The sequence below is a fragment of the Nymphalis io genome, chromosome 1 (genome assembly GCF_905147045.1).
Source record: "Nymphalis io chromosome 1, ilAglIoxx1.1, whole genome shotgun sequence".
NCBI classification, from domain to species: domain Eukaryota; kingdom Metazoa; phylum Arthropoda; class Insecta; order Lepidoptera; family Nymphalidae; genus Nymphalis; species Nymphalis io.
Window position 1 is genome coordinate 13195277 of NC_065888.1, and position 18966 is coordinate 13214242.

Genomic DNA, 18966 nt, shown 5'->3' on the forward strand with positions numbered 1-18966 from the left:
GAACCCACGATCACCGGTTAACATTCACGCGTTCTAACCTCTAGGCCATCTCAGCTTGGTTTCGTTTTAATAATTTGAATTGTACCTACCTTTCATCGTGACAAAAAGTTCACTCACCGTTGTTGTTTTTCAGCGTGGTGTCGACGCCGTTCTGCAGCAACAGCACGGCGACGCGCGCGTGTCCGCGGTAGGCGGCGCAATGCAGACACGTGTTGCCTTGCGCGTCCGCACAGTTTATGTTCGGAGGACTCGAACTACTCAACTAAGAACATTTTTTTATTACTGGCAAATGAGTCAGTAGATGGTAAGTGGCGCCAATGTCTATGGGTAGGGCCCATAGACATTGGCTATATAATAAATAATTATCATCCTTGACATCAAACTTGGGAACTAAGACGTTATCCATTGTGCCTAAAGTTACACTAGCTCACTCAACCTTCAAACAGGGATAAATTTCTTGAATTTCAACATCATTTTAAATAATAATGCCCGGCATAACTATGTATAAGTGCAATTAAGTTATGTCTTATAAATAAATGTATGTGTTTATTATTATTACTTTTACTTAAATAAATACTAGTTCCATAAATAAATAATTACTATAATAAGCAATTATCAAAAAAATTATGTCGTATATAAGATATTGTGTAGTATAACAACTACAAATGTTACAATTCTTAAAAATTTATTCATTCATAAGATTAATTTGAATTTGTATTATGATCTCTAAACCATATTACGTTTAGACTATTATGTCTTTTTGTACATAGAGAAAATCTTTATCAATACCAACCAACTCTTGTACTTCTTCAATACGCCCCTCCCTTGCAGCCGTCAACAGCTTCCTCTCTCTATCCCTCCTCTCTGCAAGGCCAGCTGCCTCCAACAATCTCTGTACGTCCTGAGTCTTGCACACATCTACCGCTGTCCGACCTTCCCCATTCATTATATTTACATCTGCTTTATAATTCAGGAGTAGAATCACTAACTCCTATAAATAAAATGAAATTTACTAGATTAGAGAATGAGTCTAGATAGCTCAGTTATTAGAACAAGTACACAGCAAGAGCTAAGAGGAGGATGATTAGCGGAGACACATTTATTTTTTTCTATAATTTTTTTATTTGCAAGTTTGTGATTGTGTATATTATATACACAATCATTTGAGTTACATTTATTAAAAAATATATAAACCAAATAGCTAATAAGCAAACTTTGCTTATTAATGTAACCATTTGGAACAACTGATTTGACATACAATAGCAAATACTTTACTCTCGATTTAACCTGACCTCGTTCCCAATAAACGATGCCTTGTGCAAAGCAGTGTCACCGGTGTCGTTGACCTCATCTACATCCACACCAGCATCCAGCAGCACCTCCACTACGTCCGCATGACCAAAATATGTGGCTAAGTGAAGAGGGGTCCATCCTAAATTGGTTTTACTTTTACCTAAAATCATAAGTAAATTAGAAACAAAAGAATATATAAACATATGCAAAACTTCTGGAATAAAATAAAATAAAGTTGGTGGTAGGGCTTTGTGCAAGCCCCTGAATAGGTAACATCCACTCATTACATACTCTACAGCCAAGCAGCAATTCTTAGTATTGTTGTGTTCTGGTTTAAAGGATGAGTGACCCAGTGTAACAAGACAAAAGGGACATAAATATTAGTTCCAAGGTTGGTGGCACCTTGGTAAAGATATGGTTAATATTTCTTATCGCCATTGTCTAAGGGTGGTGGTGACTACTTACCATCAGATAGCTAATGCCTGTTAGCTTACCTATTTAAAGAAAAACAGCTTATTTTTTCACATTTGTTCATTTGTGAATTTTAAATAAGTCACTTTTAAGCAAATACATATCCAATTTATTATCTCTGATGTTAAGCTTGGAACAGTTTAAATTTTATAGTAAATTTAAGATTAATATAAATTGTTAACAATAAAATTTTTTGTAAGTCCCGCATTTTATATTGGTGTGTTTTTTTATAACTTAAAAAATTACCTTTACAGTTTATATTCAATCTTAATTTTCCTTCTTTGTTAGCTTCTAAAAGAGCTTTTACTACCGATAGTTCTCCATGTCTGGCCGAATATAAAAGAGATTCTTCAGCCTCCAAACTAGGATTTTCTTCTTTAGTAGACATATCTAATAAACTTTGTAAACAAAACAGTATTAAATATCTTACTACATTAAGCGAACTCTACTCGAGATATTTTATCCCGTCAGTCACATCCGATTAGTGGTTTTGTGCATTGACCTGGAATGTATGTAACCAACTAACCGACTCAAATATTAAATCACAAGAAATATATAAGAAGCTTTTGCGCAAAATATAAAATTGAAACTGTAAAATGTCAAATTTGGTTCTAACTTCTAAGTTCTGACAGTAATTTACTTTACATATATCGTGACGTCTGAAAATAAGTGAACCGTAGTTTTATTCAATTTGAAAAATAATCAACGCATAAATGCTTTATTATAGATATAATTTTTTATTATTATTCTTATACATCGTTTTATTACTACATTATAGTCTCATTGCAATTATTAGTTTAAGACGTTATTATGAAAATTATCGGACGATAGTCACACAATGTCAAACGTCAAATATATTTCAAATTCTAATTGTAAACACTAATTTGGACAAACAAATAACAAGGTGATAAAATAAGCAAAGATTTAATTTAATTAAATTCTAAATAACTAAATACTTTACCGAAACTTGTGATTATTTTTTTAACGATAGTATTAGTCTTAGGATATATTTTTGAAAATAAACTGAAATATTTGTTTTTGGTGCTTTTAAAAGGTAAAAGTAATATATTTACCTAACTATGAATGATAACATAGAAAACTGTTGTCGTATTTGCTTGGATACGGAATCAAGACATGTTTCAATAGTAGATGACCAGACAATTTTTTTACATATTAAATCCTGTCTTCCAATCAACGTCGCTGTTAATGATAATTTGACTAAATTAATTTGCGAAACCTGCGTATCACAACTGAACGATTTTTACAATTTTCAATTAAACGCCCGGTATTCACAAGATTGGTTGGAGTCTTCTTTTCAAGAGAAGAGTAAAAAATCAACAGAGACTAAAATTCAAATCCAACCACTTCCAGACTCAGAATATAATTCTGATTCTCTTTTAGAATTTCTCAATAATACAGCAAATATTGAAGAATATCTCAACAATTTGGGTAAGGAAGACATACCCTCTATTGTTAGTATGTTGGATAGAACTGAGGGCTCTGAAACATTGAAAACCGTAAATAATAAGTTATCTAAAATACCAAGCCCTAAGAAGAAAGATCCAATCAGTAAGCCTATTAATATGGATATAGATGTACTAGACTCGGACATAGAAATTGTCAAAGAATTATTATCAAAGGAAATAGAACCAAATAAACAAATAAAAAATATAGATAAATCTTTCTCTTGCTTTGCATGTAAAGCAAAATTAGATAGCATACAAAAATTATCACACCATTTAAGCATCTGTGATAATGCCTTACGAACTTGTGTCCACTGCAATATTTTATTTGATTCGAAACAGAAGATGCGACAGCATGCCCTTACTCATAGTGTGATCACACCTTTAACTTGTAACTGTGGAAAACAGTTTGAAACAAAAGAAAAACTGATTGCACATTGTAAAAAGTGTGAAATAGATCACATAGCTTCAATGGGTTTTGTATATTCTTGTAAGCAATGCGGGGAGACGTTCAGTGAACGATTTCAACTTTACAAACATGCTAAGGAACATGTATTGAAATCGGAGGAGCGAGTCTGTGATATATGTGGTCATACATTCATTGGTGATGAGGCATTGTCCAATCACAGAAAAGAACAACATGATAATCCTGATAACATTTTATATAGGTAACTTTTATTTATTTATTTGTGAAATAACAACAAGAATATGTTGAAAGCTACTACTATCTTTTCTATGAATTGAATTGAATTGAAATATTTAGATGATTAAGTTGAATATTCAATTAATTTTACTTTCTTTAAATTTTCATAAAAAAGACATTTTACAGTTCCCATTTTGAAAAGTTAGATAATTACAATCTTTTCTTTTTTTTCTAGATGTAAAGTCTGTAGTTTCACATCTCAAGATCGCAAAACAATATATACTCATGTCCAAAAGCACACGGAAATCAAAGCACCACAGAGACACCTCTGTGAATCCTGTGGAAGGAGTTTTGCCTCACATGCTACTCTTCAACGTCATTCGTTGCAACATGCTCCAAAATGTCACAAGTGCCATATATGTCACAAAGGATTTTCAGATATTAAAGCAAGAGACCAACATGCCACGGAGCACATTGAAATGGTAATGTGTGACAAATGTGGTCAGTCTGTTAACAATTATGATTTAAATAAGCATATGTGTACATAGCAAATTGTATTTTCACTATTAACATTATGTTATGTACATTATCTTAACTCCCTTTGTGTTAGAATTATTGTTTTAAAGGATTATAAAGAAATGCGCTTAAATAGCCGTAATGGGTCAGTGGTTAGTAAACGAGAATCTTGACCGATGATTTCGAACAGACCATTTTAAATATGCAGTAAGGATAACATAATAACCCGGGCAAGCACCTCTGAATTTTCATGTGCTTAATTTCTATTTATAATTCATCTCGTGCTTTTCGGTGAAGGAAAACATCGTGAGGAAACCTGCATGTGTTTAATTCGTTCATCGAAATTCTGCTACATGTGTATTCCACCAACCCGAATTGGAGCAGTGTGGTGGAACAAGCTCCAAACCTTCTCCTCAAAAAGGGAGAGGAGGCCTTAGCCCAGCAGTGGGGGACATTTACAGGCTGTTACTGTACTGTTACTGTAAGGATAACATTTGCCTTAATTTTTTTTCTATAAATAAATATTTTTTTAAATTACTCCTTACTTCTTATTCACAATCTTCATCAAGTTAAGTTTGAAAACATTATTAAACATAAATTTTATTGTTATTGCTATAATAAATATTCATTATATTAGGCAATGTCAGATACGACATTTGTAAATCGATCAAAAAATTGTAAAAATGGTTTTAAAATATTAAATACAATAAAAGTTGAATGTTATAATGTATACATTTTATTTATATGCAATAGATCCTAAATTTCTCAATAATTCATCTATGTACATAAGAAAACAATCGTAAAATAAAAGAATTAAGTACTTTTATAAACAATTGACGAAAAAAGAATACACATTATATAACAAAATATATTATTAAGTACATAATTAAGTTTTTCTTAGCAAAAACAAAACCAGCCTCGATGGCCAAAATTAAAGAAATCCATGAAAATAATTCTTATTCTGTAGGGCATAAGGTTGCAGAGACCAGTCAAAAATTTCATCAATGTGGGTATGCAAATGCATTTTTTGTTTTTTCGTATTCCTGCAAATATCAAAGAACAAAGTATTTAATAAAAATTATTGTATCATATATAATATTTAAAACATTACCTATATAAAAATAACAATATTAAACAGTGGATTACTAAAGATTTCTTTTTTTTTTACAATAAAGAATAATTCTTTATACAATATTGTCCTGTTATACGTTATATTTTAAAAATATTATATATACCTACGCTAATTAATATGCCTGTAAAAAGAATTACAATTCCTTCAAATTCTCTATTTGCTGCTACAAATACAATATATTATTATTTTGGGTGGGTGACTCGTGTAAGTATATAAGTAAATTATTAATACGTTCGCATGAAAAATTATCGTACTATTTGGCACTAAACATCAACCTGCTATTATAATCCTCGCCGCTTCCTTCGCTGATAATTCCGAGTACCACGACACAAAGCGATGGGACGGAGTCGGATAAAGACCAGTGGAAACAGTGCCCAAGTAAACAGAAGTGGTATAGACGTCCCTTGTCCAAGTGTCAAGTCGGAGCTCCTCACTTAAGGAGTCCATGAAACCTTTTTTTTTAACATTTTATTATGTATTAAAATAATTTCATAATATAACAATATCCTCTTAGATATCGTTGCTTAGTAGTAAAGCTGAGGGTCTACTATCTAATACTGCAGCAGTAGAGTGAATAAGCTCGAACCTTTTTCTCAAGAGAAAAGAGTAAGACTCCTTAGCAGACGAGGCATTTACAGACTGTTACTTTACTTGTTACTTTTAGGGCTGCTACGCTTATTATGTAAGTAGTGTTAAGTTAATATTCTAATAATTTTTTTAAGTATTTTCACCATACGTACAAACTCATTAGATTTGATTAAAAAATTAGATATAGTTGCAGGGTGATAAGATTTTTCTAGTAAAACGTACTTACTTTAATTATTAAAATTCATTGTACATATATAAAATTGATAAAGCATGTATTCTCATTTGATCATAAAAGGGTAGAATTACAGGTATCACCTCTTAATCCAGATTTTGCAGCACAGTAAGGCACCATGTCTACATAGGGCATAAGGCCTGCACTAGAGTTGACAGCCACAATATGTCCATGCCGCCGTTCCATCATGCTTGGTAGAAATGCCTGAATTACCTGAAACCGAATATTTATTTTGGAAAACAACAAAACACAGTACATACATAGTGGTTTTTGGATTAAACTTATCTGAAATAGACTTATACTTAGAACAAATCTTCAAAATAACAAATACAATTTTTTTAAATAATTTATATAACGGAAAACAAATCTACATGCAGGGTACCGTAATGGGAGGTGGTTTACCCAAATATGAGCAAGCAAATTCACTTCAATAAGCTTAGCAACGTATTCCGGGCTAAGGCGTAATAATGGTGCAAACGTCAGCTCGCCAGCGTTGCTCACCACCATCGTTACATCTACTAGTCGTCGAATACCAATCGCCGTTGCAGCCACTTGCTCACGTACTGTGACATCTACGGTGTATCCAAAACACTAAAAAAGAATATAACAGAATCTTTAATTTTAAAATGTTTACATTGCGGAGTTTGGACAGTAATTGGACTTGTAAATGTTTGTTAAATTGAAAACTCTAAATATTAATAACAACATTGAGTTACAAAGACGGATTTAAATATAAATTATATAATTAATAAAAATTAATATTAAAGGAATATTAGAATAAAGTCATGAGTACAGACATTTTCAAAGAAACGAGTAAACAGAAGCTACAACTATAAGTAAGTACAGCCCGTAAATGTGTCACTGCTGAGCTGAAGCTTCTCCTTTTGAGAAGGTTTTTAAGGGCTACCACGCTACTCCAACGCGGTTTGGAGGATAAACTTGTTACTGATTTTCATCCAGTAAATGAAGGTTTCATGAGGTTATTATCCTTCAACACTGAGCAGTGTTGAAGGATAATAACCTCAAAGAAGTTTTTGGTTAAGATTCAATTGTTCTAACAAATCGGCTATCACGTTAAAACTTTGCGCAAAGTCAAATAAATGTAGTCACGGACAATGTGTGTATTGTCTTTGAAAAAATGATTAATTATAATTGATCTAACATCTCCATCTTTCCTTCTAATCTCATCGACAACGGCGTTATTGCGTCGCGCATCTTTGTCCCAACAAACGACTGTAGCACCGAGCTCAGCGAACTGAATGGCAAGCTCCCTGCCTATACCGGAACCTGCACCTGTCACCTGAAAAATACTTTAATATTACGAAACGAAATCCTTGCCCAGTTTAACGTATTGCAAATATTTCTTTTCATTTATTTGTATGATTACCAATATAGTTTCTCCATGTAAACTCTTCATATTTTCTGGGATAAGTGTTCGCGCAACAGCCATAATACACGCGCAAAATAATTTCAGAAACAGGACGAAAATATCAAGAGCCCAACGTGGGACTGCTGCTAACTTTCCGTTTCCAAACCAAGGCAGTATCCATATTTCTTGTAATCTCCTAAACTTCCTAGCTAACGCACCAATGATACGTAAAAATATATTCCGCCTATACATAAGTTAGCTATACATACGGTAACATAAATCTAGTCTAAAAATCTCAAAACGATCCTTCATAATTATAATACTTTGATTACAAGTAAGACATATTTTATTTAAAAAAAGAATTCGGCTCATATAAAGTTAAGATGTAAATTATACATACCGATACACAATTTGACAATTTTGCAATTTTTAAGATGTAGGTATACTATGATGATTAAAAAATATTTTTAATATTAAAAGACAAGTATCCATTAAATATTTAAAAATTCAATCATATTACAAAACATTTTTACGAAATATTTTTGCAAAAAAAATTATTTTTATTAAAATATACAAAGACTGGCTTGAATATAAAAATAATAAATATTGACAGCACGACTTAGTATCGCGTTGATCGTACGAAGTTGGTACGTAGTTTGTATACACATTTTGTATTTAATTAACGGAACATTTGCGTAATATATATACAATATATTGACTCGAATCTTCATATCTCGATCATGGCTAAACCTTTACAAAAAGAAAGAGAAAATAGATCAGCAGAGAAAAAGGATTACAGCTTCCATCCATACAATTTAACGCCCGAAAGCGCTCATACTGCAATATTGCTTTTGGAATCAGCTGAATCTGAAATACTTTGTCAGGTATTTTAATATTCAATTTGTCGCAATGCTCGCAATAGCACGCAGTGCAGGGTCCATTTGATTTTTCTTACTTAATGCATAGTTCTACTACAAACGTAATTCTAGCAATATTTTTAAGTTAAAAGGATTTTTCGCAATTTATAATAACTAAAATGTTTTTGATTATCGTTCGTATTTCCATAATAATAAAATATTTATTATATTAATTTTGAATATTTTAAATTATCTTGGTATCGTTTATAACATCGTAAATAAATGAATTCATGCATTTTTGAGTAATAAATAAATATTTTTTACAACAAAATATACATACATATATTTTTGTATCTAGACACTTCGAGCAATAACAAAGTTCGCGGCTCAAGAGATTCAAAATCGCTACGTATTATTCAATTTAAACGCTATAAAATTTATTTTACCACATATTGAACATCCAGAATTGAATATAAAACGGTTTGCTCTCAAAGCACTAGCTCAGCTATGCCAGTTACCGCAGGGTCCCGAGCAAGTACTCTTCAACCAGCAGAATCTAAGGAAAATAGCTTTCATGCTAGCTAAGGTGAATAAATATATCTATACCATTATATAAAGCCAATGAGTTTATTTTTTGTTAGAAATCGCTAATCACAAGATTTACCAATACTATTTGAAAAAATATTTTTACGATAGATAGGCCAGTGTTTTAAAAAGGTTCATATTGAATATCATGCTGCGATCCTCAGGGTCAGAGCAACTACCAGTAGTAATTAAATATATTTACATCCGGAGAAAATGCTGTTTCTGTGCAACATAATACTTAAATCTTAAGTAATTATATTATATACTTAATAAAACATTTATTGAGACTTGTGAGCTATAAAACTATAATTATATGGTGTCTCCTATTTTCATTATAATATTTCATTATTTTTATTGTTGTTCATGATACAAGTCATACAAATATATCATCAGATGGAAGACATATTTGTCCTCGAGTTTGCGTCTCTCGTGCTGTCAGAACTGACCAGAGAGCCCCTTGGCTGTGAGCAACTAGTTTCTGCAAATATTCTCAACAGCTTGTGTTCACGTATGAAGAACAGTCTCGACCCTGACGTTCAGAAAAACTGTCTGCAGGTTAAAAATAAATATTAATCGAAAATCGTAAATAAAACTGCACACATCAATTACAATGATCATTTACTCATGTTATAGCAGAAAAGCTTAATATATAAACACGATATCTAAATTATAGTAGGTATTGTTTTTAAATTTATATGTAGAATATCTCCTAAAGTGCGCGTTAGGTTTTTTATATACGTTTTTAATAACTTAACTGTACCATAAAATGTATTAATCATATAATAAATTCAATTCAGTTTCGTGTAGCCCAGAACGGTAGCCCATAAAGATCGCGTTCGAGATGTGCAAATCTACTAATACGTTGATTTGCATAATAAACAGTTTTGAATGTTATATTTTAGACATTAAGCAATCTTCTTGAAGATCCGATGTGTGCTTCAGAAGTAACAAAGAACCAGCAGTTCAGTTGGCCGTCTTTGCTGGCACTTATGCAGAGCAAGTATCTGGCAATACAACACGCGGCTTTGAAAACTGTAGATCAGCTAATATGTAGATACAAGGATCAAGTAGTGCAAAAAACTTTTCGAGCGTCTACAGGAGTTTTGGATCTCTGTGATATTTTAGAAGTATGTGGAATTTAATTTAATCTTTTAATATTTTAATACGCTATCTAGCGTCGTCTAGATCTAGTAAACCTACTCAACACGGTGATAATGGACTAATGGCTTAAATGTTAAATTCGGTTTTCGTATTTGACCGTCCGAGCCTATTCCTGCATATTAGAAAATTTCGGTAACTTCATCCCACTTATTTTACTTATAACAGCGTAATTTTTATACAAGGTTGTGTTTATAACTTAAATACAACTAAAGTTAAATAATATACTGTTTAATCAGACTTATGTTTTATAACAGTAGATCTTAGCAAAACGTACAACATTGTAAGCCGAATGTCTAATGAGATAACACTCAAGCCGATACAAATTTTATTTTACATCCATGATTTATAATTTTGTCTCGAACCAATAGCAATGTTCGCAACATAGATACAACAGGTTAAAAAATTTTATTTATGTAGATATTCTTGAAAGCGGGCTGGTTGGCGTGGTTGGTAGATACTTGTCTCACGCCGAAGGTTGTGGATTCGATTCACACCCAGGACAGACATTTGTGTGCATGAACATGTCTGTTTGTCCTGAGTCTGGGTGTAATTATCTATATAAGTATGTATTTACAAAAGAAAAGTAGTATATGCAGTATATCAGTTGTCTGGTTTCCATAGTACAAGCTCTGCTTTTTGGGATCACATGGCCGTCTGTGAATAATGTCCTAAGATATTATTATAAGAAATATAATATAAATCAAATTAATATAAATCCAGTCATATGAATTCCGTGACGTCCACACTCAAGTTCTTGGAGTGTTGCGAAACTACGCCGAGACAGAGGAGAATGCTACTCATCTATACCAATCTGGCTGTATGCTGCGACTGCTGGCTTACCTCGAAATGGCTCTGCCTGCTATGAAACCACATTGTCTGGCAGTTCTTGCTAAGATGTCCTTCACATCTAATGGGAGAGATGTTAGTTAAATAATTTGTAAATTACATTATCTGGTATTATTTGTGAATAATTTAATATGAAAGTTATTAAATACATGCTAAATATTGAAGTCGTCTATTTGTCTGAAGATTTATCTACGCATAAAACGATATAAACTGAAAAGAATTTCAGCAAAATGATAGCTTTGTAATTACTAGTACCTTGTAAATGAACATATAATTATAGGGCACACGTACATATAATTATAGGGCATTAAAATGATCCAAGGACGTTAAGCCAAAAAGTGTACCTCTATTTTAGATTTATTGAAAATAAATATTACCTCATTAATTACCAGTCTCGTGAATCTAAACACAAAATAGGAAGATCACGTATAAAATGCCCGTATGACTAATAAATGTGTCGTTGAATTTGTATTGTAGGTGGATAATTTATCATGTCGATAAATAATTATAAAATATCGGTAATTTCAATCACATTGAAATTATTTTCCAATTGTATTTCCAATTATTTGTTTTTCTTTTTTACTTCAAGGCTCTCTATCAAACGGGCACAGACCTGGTGTTCTGCCATCAGCTGCTCAGCTCTAATGTGGAACTACTGTCCGATGCAGCAATGGGCGTGGCAAATATGACAAAGTTGCTGCCGGCCGCTGTTCGCATGTCCGATACAAACATCATCGAACCGCTTTGTGGTTGCGTATGCTTATAATTTAAATCAATTATATGAATTAATGTTTAGGTAATAAATATTGAATATATTTATTATTTTAGCAATTTTAAGTGATGATGCAGCTGTTTGGTTTTACATAAGAATGAACGCTCTTCGCGCTTTAGGGGAGTTATGTAGGATTATACCAAAAGCTGCGTATAGTGTCATTGAACCGAAAACATTTTCATCATTGCGGAATATAAATAAAAAATGTAAGTTAGTTTTATTTCTTAGACACAAACATCTGATTCTTTATATTTACATTATTTTTAATTTAGTATGTAAGTTTATATTCAACAGAAATGTATAATATAAAATATAGAATAGATAGGCTTAATAATAATAATAAAATAATTTATTTCGACCAAACAGGGATCATAAATATAAGACAATGTGTAGTAAAAAGACAAAAATTACAATAATAATATTTTACAGAATTTACATGTTATAAATTAGATTTAATTAATTAGAATTAAATTATAATACCAAATTAAATTAAAATTAATTAAATGAAAATAAAAATTGAAATAAATCAAATCAACTCAAATTCAAACAAATCAATCGCGTTAAACAAAATAAAATTAGATTAAATTAAATCACATTAAATTAAATCAAAAATAAATTTAAATTAAACAATGTAATGAATGTAATTATTGTCAATTTACACATTTATATTCATTATTAGACAGTACATGAATCATATTGCAACGATTCAAGTACTGACAGTCAAATCTGCATGCGGACATTTTATTTTTAGGCTTAGGTCAGGTAGGGTAATATTTGTGATAATTTCAATATACCTATTATTAAGATATATATACATGCTTCGCCAGCGTGGAATTAAATTTGTGACTATAATTCATTTCTTTCACTAAGTTAATTAGAATACAAAGTGTATATGCGTACTATTTTGTGCACTGTAATATTTTAACCGCAGTTTGTAGTATTTTAGAAATTCGGGTAGGTATAATAAGTCATTTTTATTTTTGCTCTCGAGATTGGTTAGAACGCGTGAATCTTAACCGCTGTTCGTGGGTTCAAGCCCGGGCAAGCACCACTGAATTTTCATGTACTTAATTTGTATTTATAATTCATCTCGTGCTTGACGGTGAAGGAAAACATCGTAAGGAAACCTGCATGTGTCTAATTTTATTGAAATTCTGCCATATGTGTATTCTACCAACCCGCATTGGAGCAGCGTGTTGGAATAAGCTCCAAACCTTCTCCTCAAAAGGGAGAGGAGGCCTTAGCCCAGCAGTGGGACATTAACAGGCTGTTACTGTACTGTACTGTATTTATGCTGATAGACAAAGATACCCCCATTGAAGCCCAACGTCTAGCTGTGCAGTGTTACATAAACCTCCAGAACTACCACGTAAGCACTGCAGCTATGCTTAACGCGGAATTCATGCAAGAATTAGTTAATATTTTACAGGTATGCATATCGCTTAACAGAATAGAATAAACAAAACTTGTCTAAACTTAAGTACAAACATTAACCATTGTCTATACACTAAAAATTAAACTCAGTAGTGTTTGCCTAGTTTTAAATATTCAACCATAAGATTTTTGATATTTTTTTATTTTATTAACTATCTAGACTGGCAAGTATGACTGATGGCAACTAATCACCGCTCATAGACATTGGCATTGTAAGAAATGTTAACCGTCGTTTACGTCACCAATGCGGCACCTTGGGAACTAAGATTTTATGTCCATTGTTAAACATTTTTGATAACACTCTACAAAAAAAAAAACAAAGAAAATTTATAATGAGTATATAAGAAGTATTTTTATTTTTTTATCTAGCGTATCGACATTAGGCTAAAAATAATGACATGCTCGGTATTAAGCGGACTCATGAAGGATGAAATTGCAAAGGATTTGTTTACATCAAAAGAAGGTGAAGAGGTAATATTATTGTAAATGTTTTTTATTTGAGTAGTGTTTAAGTACACTGGCTCACTTACCCTTACAACCGAGAATGTGGTAGTAAAATTACCGATGCGTAGGTGGTACCAGCCCATACAGACTTGCACAGAGCCGTATCTATTATTACATTAGAAAATATTCGAAAACAACAGGCGAGACGTATATATTTTTTTTAATAAAAGAGGCTTTGCTTCTTTATATACTAACTAATATATGTTACTATATTTTTTATCTGTGTTATCATTTATAGGTGGTGTCGAATAACCTACGGATAGAACACATAGGTCTTCGCACAGCTCTGTGCACGCTTATCTGTGCAAGCGTCACCGATGAAGGGGCTGATGTTTATCTCGAATTGGGCACTATACATTAGTAAGACCATTTTCCTTATTAAAAAATACGTAACCATATTATGTATCTCTACCTGGTAGGGCTTTAAGCCCGTCTAGGTACCACCCACCTGTCGGATATTCTATCGTCAAACAGAAATTCTTAGTATTATTGTTTTGTAGGGTGAGTGAGCCAGTTTAATTAAAGGCACAAGGGATATAACATCTTAGTTCCCAGGGTTGGTGCGCCATCAATTGCCGTCATCATACAGCTCCATTGCACCTTAATTATTATTAGTAATTTTAATATTCCTTAGAGCTTCAGTGTCTGTGGGCGGCCATCAGGTGGCCCGCCTATCTATTTTATATAAAAAAAAAACTAGATAGATGCCAAAATATTATTTTAATATTATAAGGTCTTTTGTGATTCTGTTTTAAATGTTTGTAGTATGGTAGAAAACAAAAAGGCGAGGTACGTCGTGAGCGCATGGGAACCAGCGTTGGAAACGATTTTCCGACACCACCCATCCGCTAAGTTTGCGTACACGGGTCGTTTGGATATCAATGATTTCACTAAGGTAACTTGCATAAATATTCACGTTGGTAATCAATTTATTGCATAAGATAACTTAACAATTCATACTAAATTATTGCTAGAAGAAGTAAATGGATACTAAAATATTTCGTGAATATGTAAAAAAAATACAGAGTTTATATTTGAGATTTCAAGTTTTCATCTCGTTTTTCGCGTCACCGTTCAGATTTCAATAGCAATTTCAATTGTATAAAGATAAATAAAAAAAAATGTATTCTAGGATGGATTCTACGTACAAAAACATTTGGGGAATAAGTTCCCTACCGTACAGACGCTTTTAAACCTTCACCCTCCACATCGCGATCCTGTTTTCTTCTGTATGTTTCAACAGCCTTACGAAGTGTCCGGATTGGATATCAGATCGCAACGTAAGTTGTATGAATAAAATGTACATAAAAAATTATGATTTTCTTACAGCCACTCTATGAACGGCATAAAAACCATTACGATAATATTGGGAATTTAAAAATTCGTATTGCTTTTATTAACATAGCACGCCCCGATCTCATCTAGGTTTGACTATTTTGGTCTAATTGTGAACTTAATATTCATTTATTTTATAAAACTGGAGAGTTTGTGTAGTTGATACGCGTCGATTATGATGATCTTGCGACCACGCCAGTCGTCTGTGACAAGACATGCATGTGCGGTGGAGACTGTTCGCCGTATATTACGCGGGAAAAACACACTGAGTGCGATTATGGCATTGGAAAACGGGAAATGAAATCAAACTATTGAATGAACAAATCTTTAGGAGATGGTTGAACGTGCTCCGCTCATTCCTTATAATATTGGGCCTATAATAAATTTTAAGTTTAATTTATAAGATTTTTGTATGTATATACATTTTCAAAGTACCTTACAATGGAAATAGTGTATACATGGCAAACTTCATGTTATGACAGGCGTGTAATATTGTATAATCAGAATTTAAAGCGGGTGGAATCGACTCGTTGCCTAGTGCTAGTTTAATACATATTTATTTATAATAGCGATTTTGTTAGTCTTCTGCAGTCCGCGTGCATAAAGTACATTGTTCATTTTTCATTTAAGTTTTGTTTTATAGTCTAAACATACCTGAATTATTCCTTGGAATGTCCACTTCCCATTTGTTTATTTTTTTATCAATATTTTTGTATATATCTGTTAAAAATATTTAGAGTTAAGTGAATCGCGATTTTTATTTTCAAGCGATAATAGTGCAAACACTACCACTTTCTTCGAACTAATTGTGTAGTTTAGCTGAACAGTCTTAATATGCCTTCTAAAATTCCTACAAATATTAGGTTATATGATATAACAGTAAACAGTAACAGTAACAGCCTGTTAATGTCCCACTGCTGGGCTAAGGCCTCCTCTCCCTTTTGAGGAGAAGGTTTGGAGCTTATTTTACCACGCTGCTCCAATGCGGATTGGTAGAATACACACGTGGCACAATTTCGATGAAATTAGACACATGCAGGTTTCCTCACGATGTTTTCCTTCACCGTCAAGCACGAGATGAATTATAAACACAAATTAAGCACATGAAAATTCAGTGGTGCTTGCCCGGATTTGAACCCACGATCATCGATTAAGATTCACGCGTTCTTACCAGTAGGCCATCTCGGCTTTTTTTCTATGGGGACCACATTAAACTAAGTGAGAGTGAGACAAGACTACTTGGAACAAATAATACACCGAAAATAAACCCTTATCTACTTTATTACTTACATTCACATTACTATATGATATATAATTATAGGTTAGGTTATATGATATATAATTAGGTTATATGATATATTTGTAAACTTTATTAGAGTCGAAGCTGACGGTTTCACCATCAAGTCGAATACATTTTCCCTTAATGCTCGATGATTCAAATCTCCGGAATTATTTGCTGCGTTTGCGAATTTGGTTCGGCGATCCGTAAGTCCTGTTATTAATGTTATGCTAAAAGACTATTTTAATAAATTTTATATTCATCTATTTGCCTATTATAAATTTTAATATATTATTTGTATTTTAGCGCAAAATCATTGCATTATTTCGAAATAGAAGATGCACACTACGAAGTCAGGTAAGATGTTTGTAATTATATAAAATAGTCTTAATGATGACAGTGACATCGCTTTCAGCCATAAAACTCGCTACGGAGGAGATATTATACACCGGTGCACTGTCTGTGTGTTCTCTTTCATATACATTTCATAAAACGGAAAGAGCTGATGCATTATCAGGACCAACTGTTTTAGATACTTTACGGGACTTTAAACTGAATTTCGATATTTACTGAGAATTGATTGACAAAAAAATATCAACATAGTATTAAAAAAAGTGCGCGCAACTTACACACTACACTTGAAAGAAAATGTTATACCATTTTTATTCAGAAATTTTTCACATTTGACTTTGAATCTTCACCCCCAAATACCTTAACATGTAATATGAAAGGATAGGAAATTGTAGTGAACGAACAGTTTCTGTCAAATTCGGGCAATTAATCTAATAATTTAATAATATTACTTCAGACGTCAATCTTGTATAACAGATATCGAGACAAATGCGAGGAAGTTTCATCTTCCTTAAAGCAAAGAGCTCAGATGCTGGGCGAGTTTGTGGCGCAACAAATGAGCGGTTTGACTCAGGAACGTGACTGTTCCATGCCAAGCGTCAACTTACATTTGGCCGACCTGGTGGTAAATAATATGAGAATTCTTAGGTACAATGTAATAATTTGCTTATAAACCGTTCGCCTGGGAAAATATCGTGTAATTTACCTTTGAAAAGATGTATAAGGACTTTGAATTGTTGTAATATGCTATCTTAGAAAGAAGGCTTATATAATTGTTATATATGTGGCACTTGCCTTTATATTTGGCACTGTCAATAACTTACATTGTTTATATTTATCTTTTATTTAACGGTATTATACTAATAACTAAAAGTGGAATTTAAATGAATCTACTATTATATAAATAAGCACTAATATATTACATGCTTGTCTATTGTCTAGAAAGCGCTTAAATCGTGCGTGATTGGTATCGGGTACGTCCGATGTGGAGGAAAACTGGAGCGAGCGCTGTTGTACAAAGTGTTGGCGGACCGAGCTGGTCTCCCGTGCTCTTTGCACCGTGCGTGCAGCGCGCATACGTGGTGCGAAGTGGCGGTACCAGAATTGGGTCCAGTACGTATAGCTTTTATGACGAATCCACGGTTTTTTAATAGTAACGTTTAAGAGTTTTTAAAAGGTCCTGCAATCATTATATTTTCATACCAAGATTTGAAACCGGATAGCGGATCTATAGTTTCGAAAATTATTTTTTTTCATATCTAATTTATTAAGCAGATTATGTGCAATATTATAGAAGTCCATGCTCTTCACTAATAAATATCATTTACTAAATTATTATTTATTTAAAATAGGTAGCCCAACAAATGTCCCATTTGATGGTCACCACTGCCCATAGACATTGACACTGTACGAAATACTGACATAACCAATGCAACACCAATCTTGGGAACTAAGATATTATGTGCGGAACCGGAACACAAAAATATTAAATATTACTGTTAATAAATAAATAGTAATAATAGTGATATATAATTTCAACTAATTATTCGTTATGCAACTTAGCTATTGTTAATACTAACTTATAACCTACAATAATATTTCAGAACGAAGAATTTAATGAGAATGAGAACTACCCCGCAGGACTTCTAAGAGCGAACTATGTGGTCGATCTAATGGAACATCCAGGGAAGCTTTTACCACGCAAGTCGCCTGAGGCAAGACGCGTGTGCGGCGGAGAATGTTCGCCGTACACTACGCGGGAAAAACACACTGAGTGCGATTGTGGCATTGGAAAACGGGAAATGAAATCAAATAAGTACTAGTTCAGCTGTTTATCGTACGGGCTATGCATTGATGAATGTACTGGTAGTAGAGCTACGCCGTTCTTCAGCTATTCTACTGCCAAACGTATAGATATTGATTTGCAACAAGGAAAAGGGTCGTAACATCTTAGATATCATGGGTGACGCCTGCCATTGAGATTACCGCATTAAAGTAGAAGGCTTTTATTTATTTATAATATCAATAATACGTCACTGAGTACGTCGGGTGGCCCTTGTTCCTATCAGAAATAACAAAATGCTTCATATTTTAATGTACCTACTTCGCGTACACGATGAGATGAGTGTTTTTTT

The 18966-nt window shown here is 32.8% G+C and overlaps 4 protein-coding genes across 5 annotated transcripts in view; 2 read left to right on the top strand and 2 right to left on the bottom strand.

Annotated features, from left to right (window-relative positions):
* Positions 1-2381, bottom strand: part of LOC126769920 (oxysterol-binding protein-related protein 1) — a 31600-nt gene extending 29219 nt beyond the window's left edge. For both annotated transcript variants that reach the window (XM_050488913.1, XM_050488904.1), the window contains exons 1-4: positions 2011-2381; positions 1293-1453; positions 794-991; positions 118-262 (exon numbers count right to left, since the gene is read on the bottom strand). In XM_050488913.1, the coding sequence (XP_050344870.1) occupies positions 118-262; positions 794-991; positions 1293-1453; positions 2011-2152 (646 nt within the window). In that variant the 5' untranslated portion in view covers positions 2153-2381. The remainder of the gene's footprint in view (positions 1-117; positions 263-793; positions 992-1292; positions 1454-2010) is intronic.
* A 319-nt stretch (positions 2382-2700) lies between these two features.
* Positions 2701-5035, top strand: LOC126770220 (zinc finger protein 2-like). Its single transcript, XM_050489493.1, has 2 exons — positions 2701-3895; positions 4106-5035. The coding sequence occupies exons 1-2, from the start codon at positions 2844-2846 to the stop codon at positions 4416-4418; spliced, it is 1365 nt and encodes a 454-aa protein (XP_050345450.1). The 5' UTR covers positions 2701-2843; the 3' UTR covers positions 4419-5035.
* A 248-nt stretch (positions 5036-5283) lies between these two features.
* Positions 5284-7959, bottom strand: LOC126770344 (17-beta-hydroxysteroid dehydrogenase 13-like). Its single transcript, XM_050489720.1, has 6 exons — positions 7726-7959; positions 7501-7638; positions 6741-6929; positions 6422-6551; positions 5794-5970; positions 5284-5429 (listed from the first exon to the last, which is right to left on the bottom strand). The coding sequence occupies exons 1-6, from the start codon at positions 7957-7959 to the stop codon at positions 5284-5286; spliced, it is 1014 nt and encodes a 337-aa protein (XP_050345677.1).
* Positions 7960-8447: 488 nt separating this feature from the next.
* LOC126781782 (uncharacterized) lies at positions 8448-18654 on the top strand. Its single transcript, XM_050506815.1, has 17 exons — positions 8448-8591; positions 8923-9150; positions 9543-9704; positions 10052-10276; positions 11031-11231; positions 11746-11905; positions 11985-12134; positions 13230-13357; positions 13732-13833; positions 14105-14226; positions 14632-14761; positions 14999-15146; positions 16578-16686; positions 16787-16837; positions 17309-17456; positions 17774-17944; positions 18436-18654. Exons 1-17 carry the CDS (start codon positions 8448-8450, stop codon positions 18652-18654), a joined length of 2598 nt encoding a protein of 865 aa, XP_050362772.1.
* Positions 18655-18966: the final 312 nt, after the last annotated feature.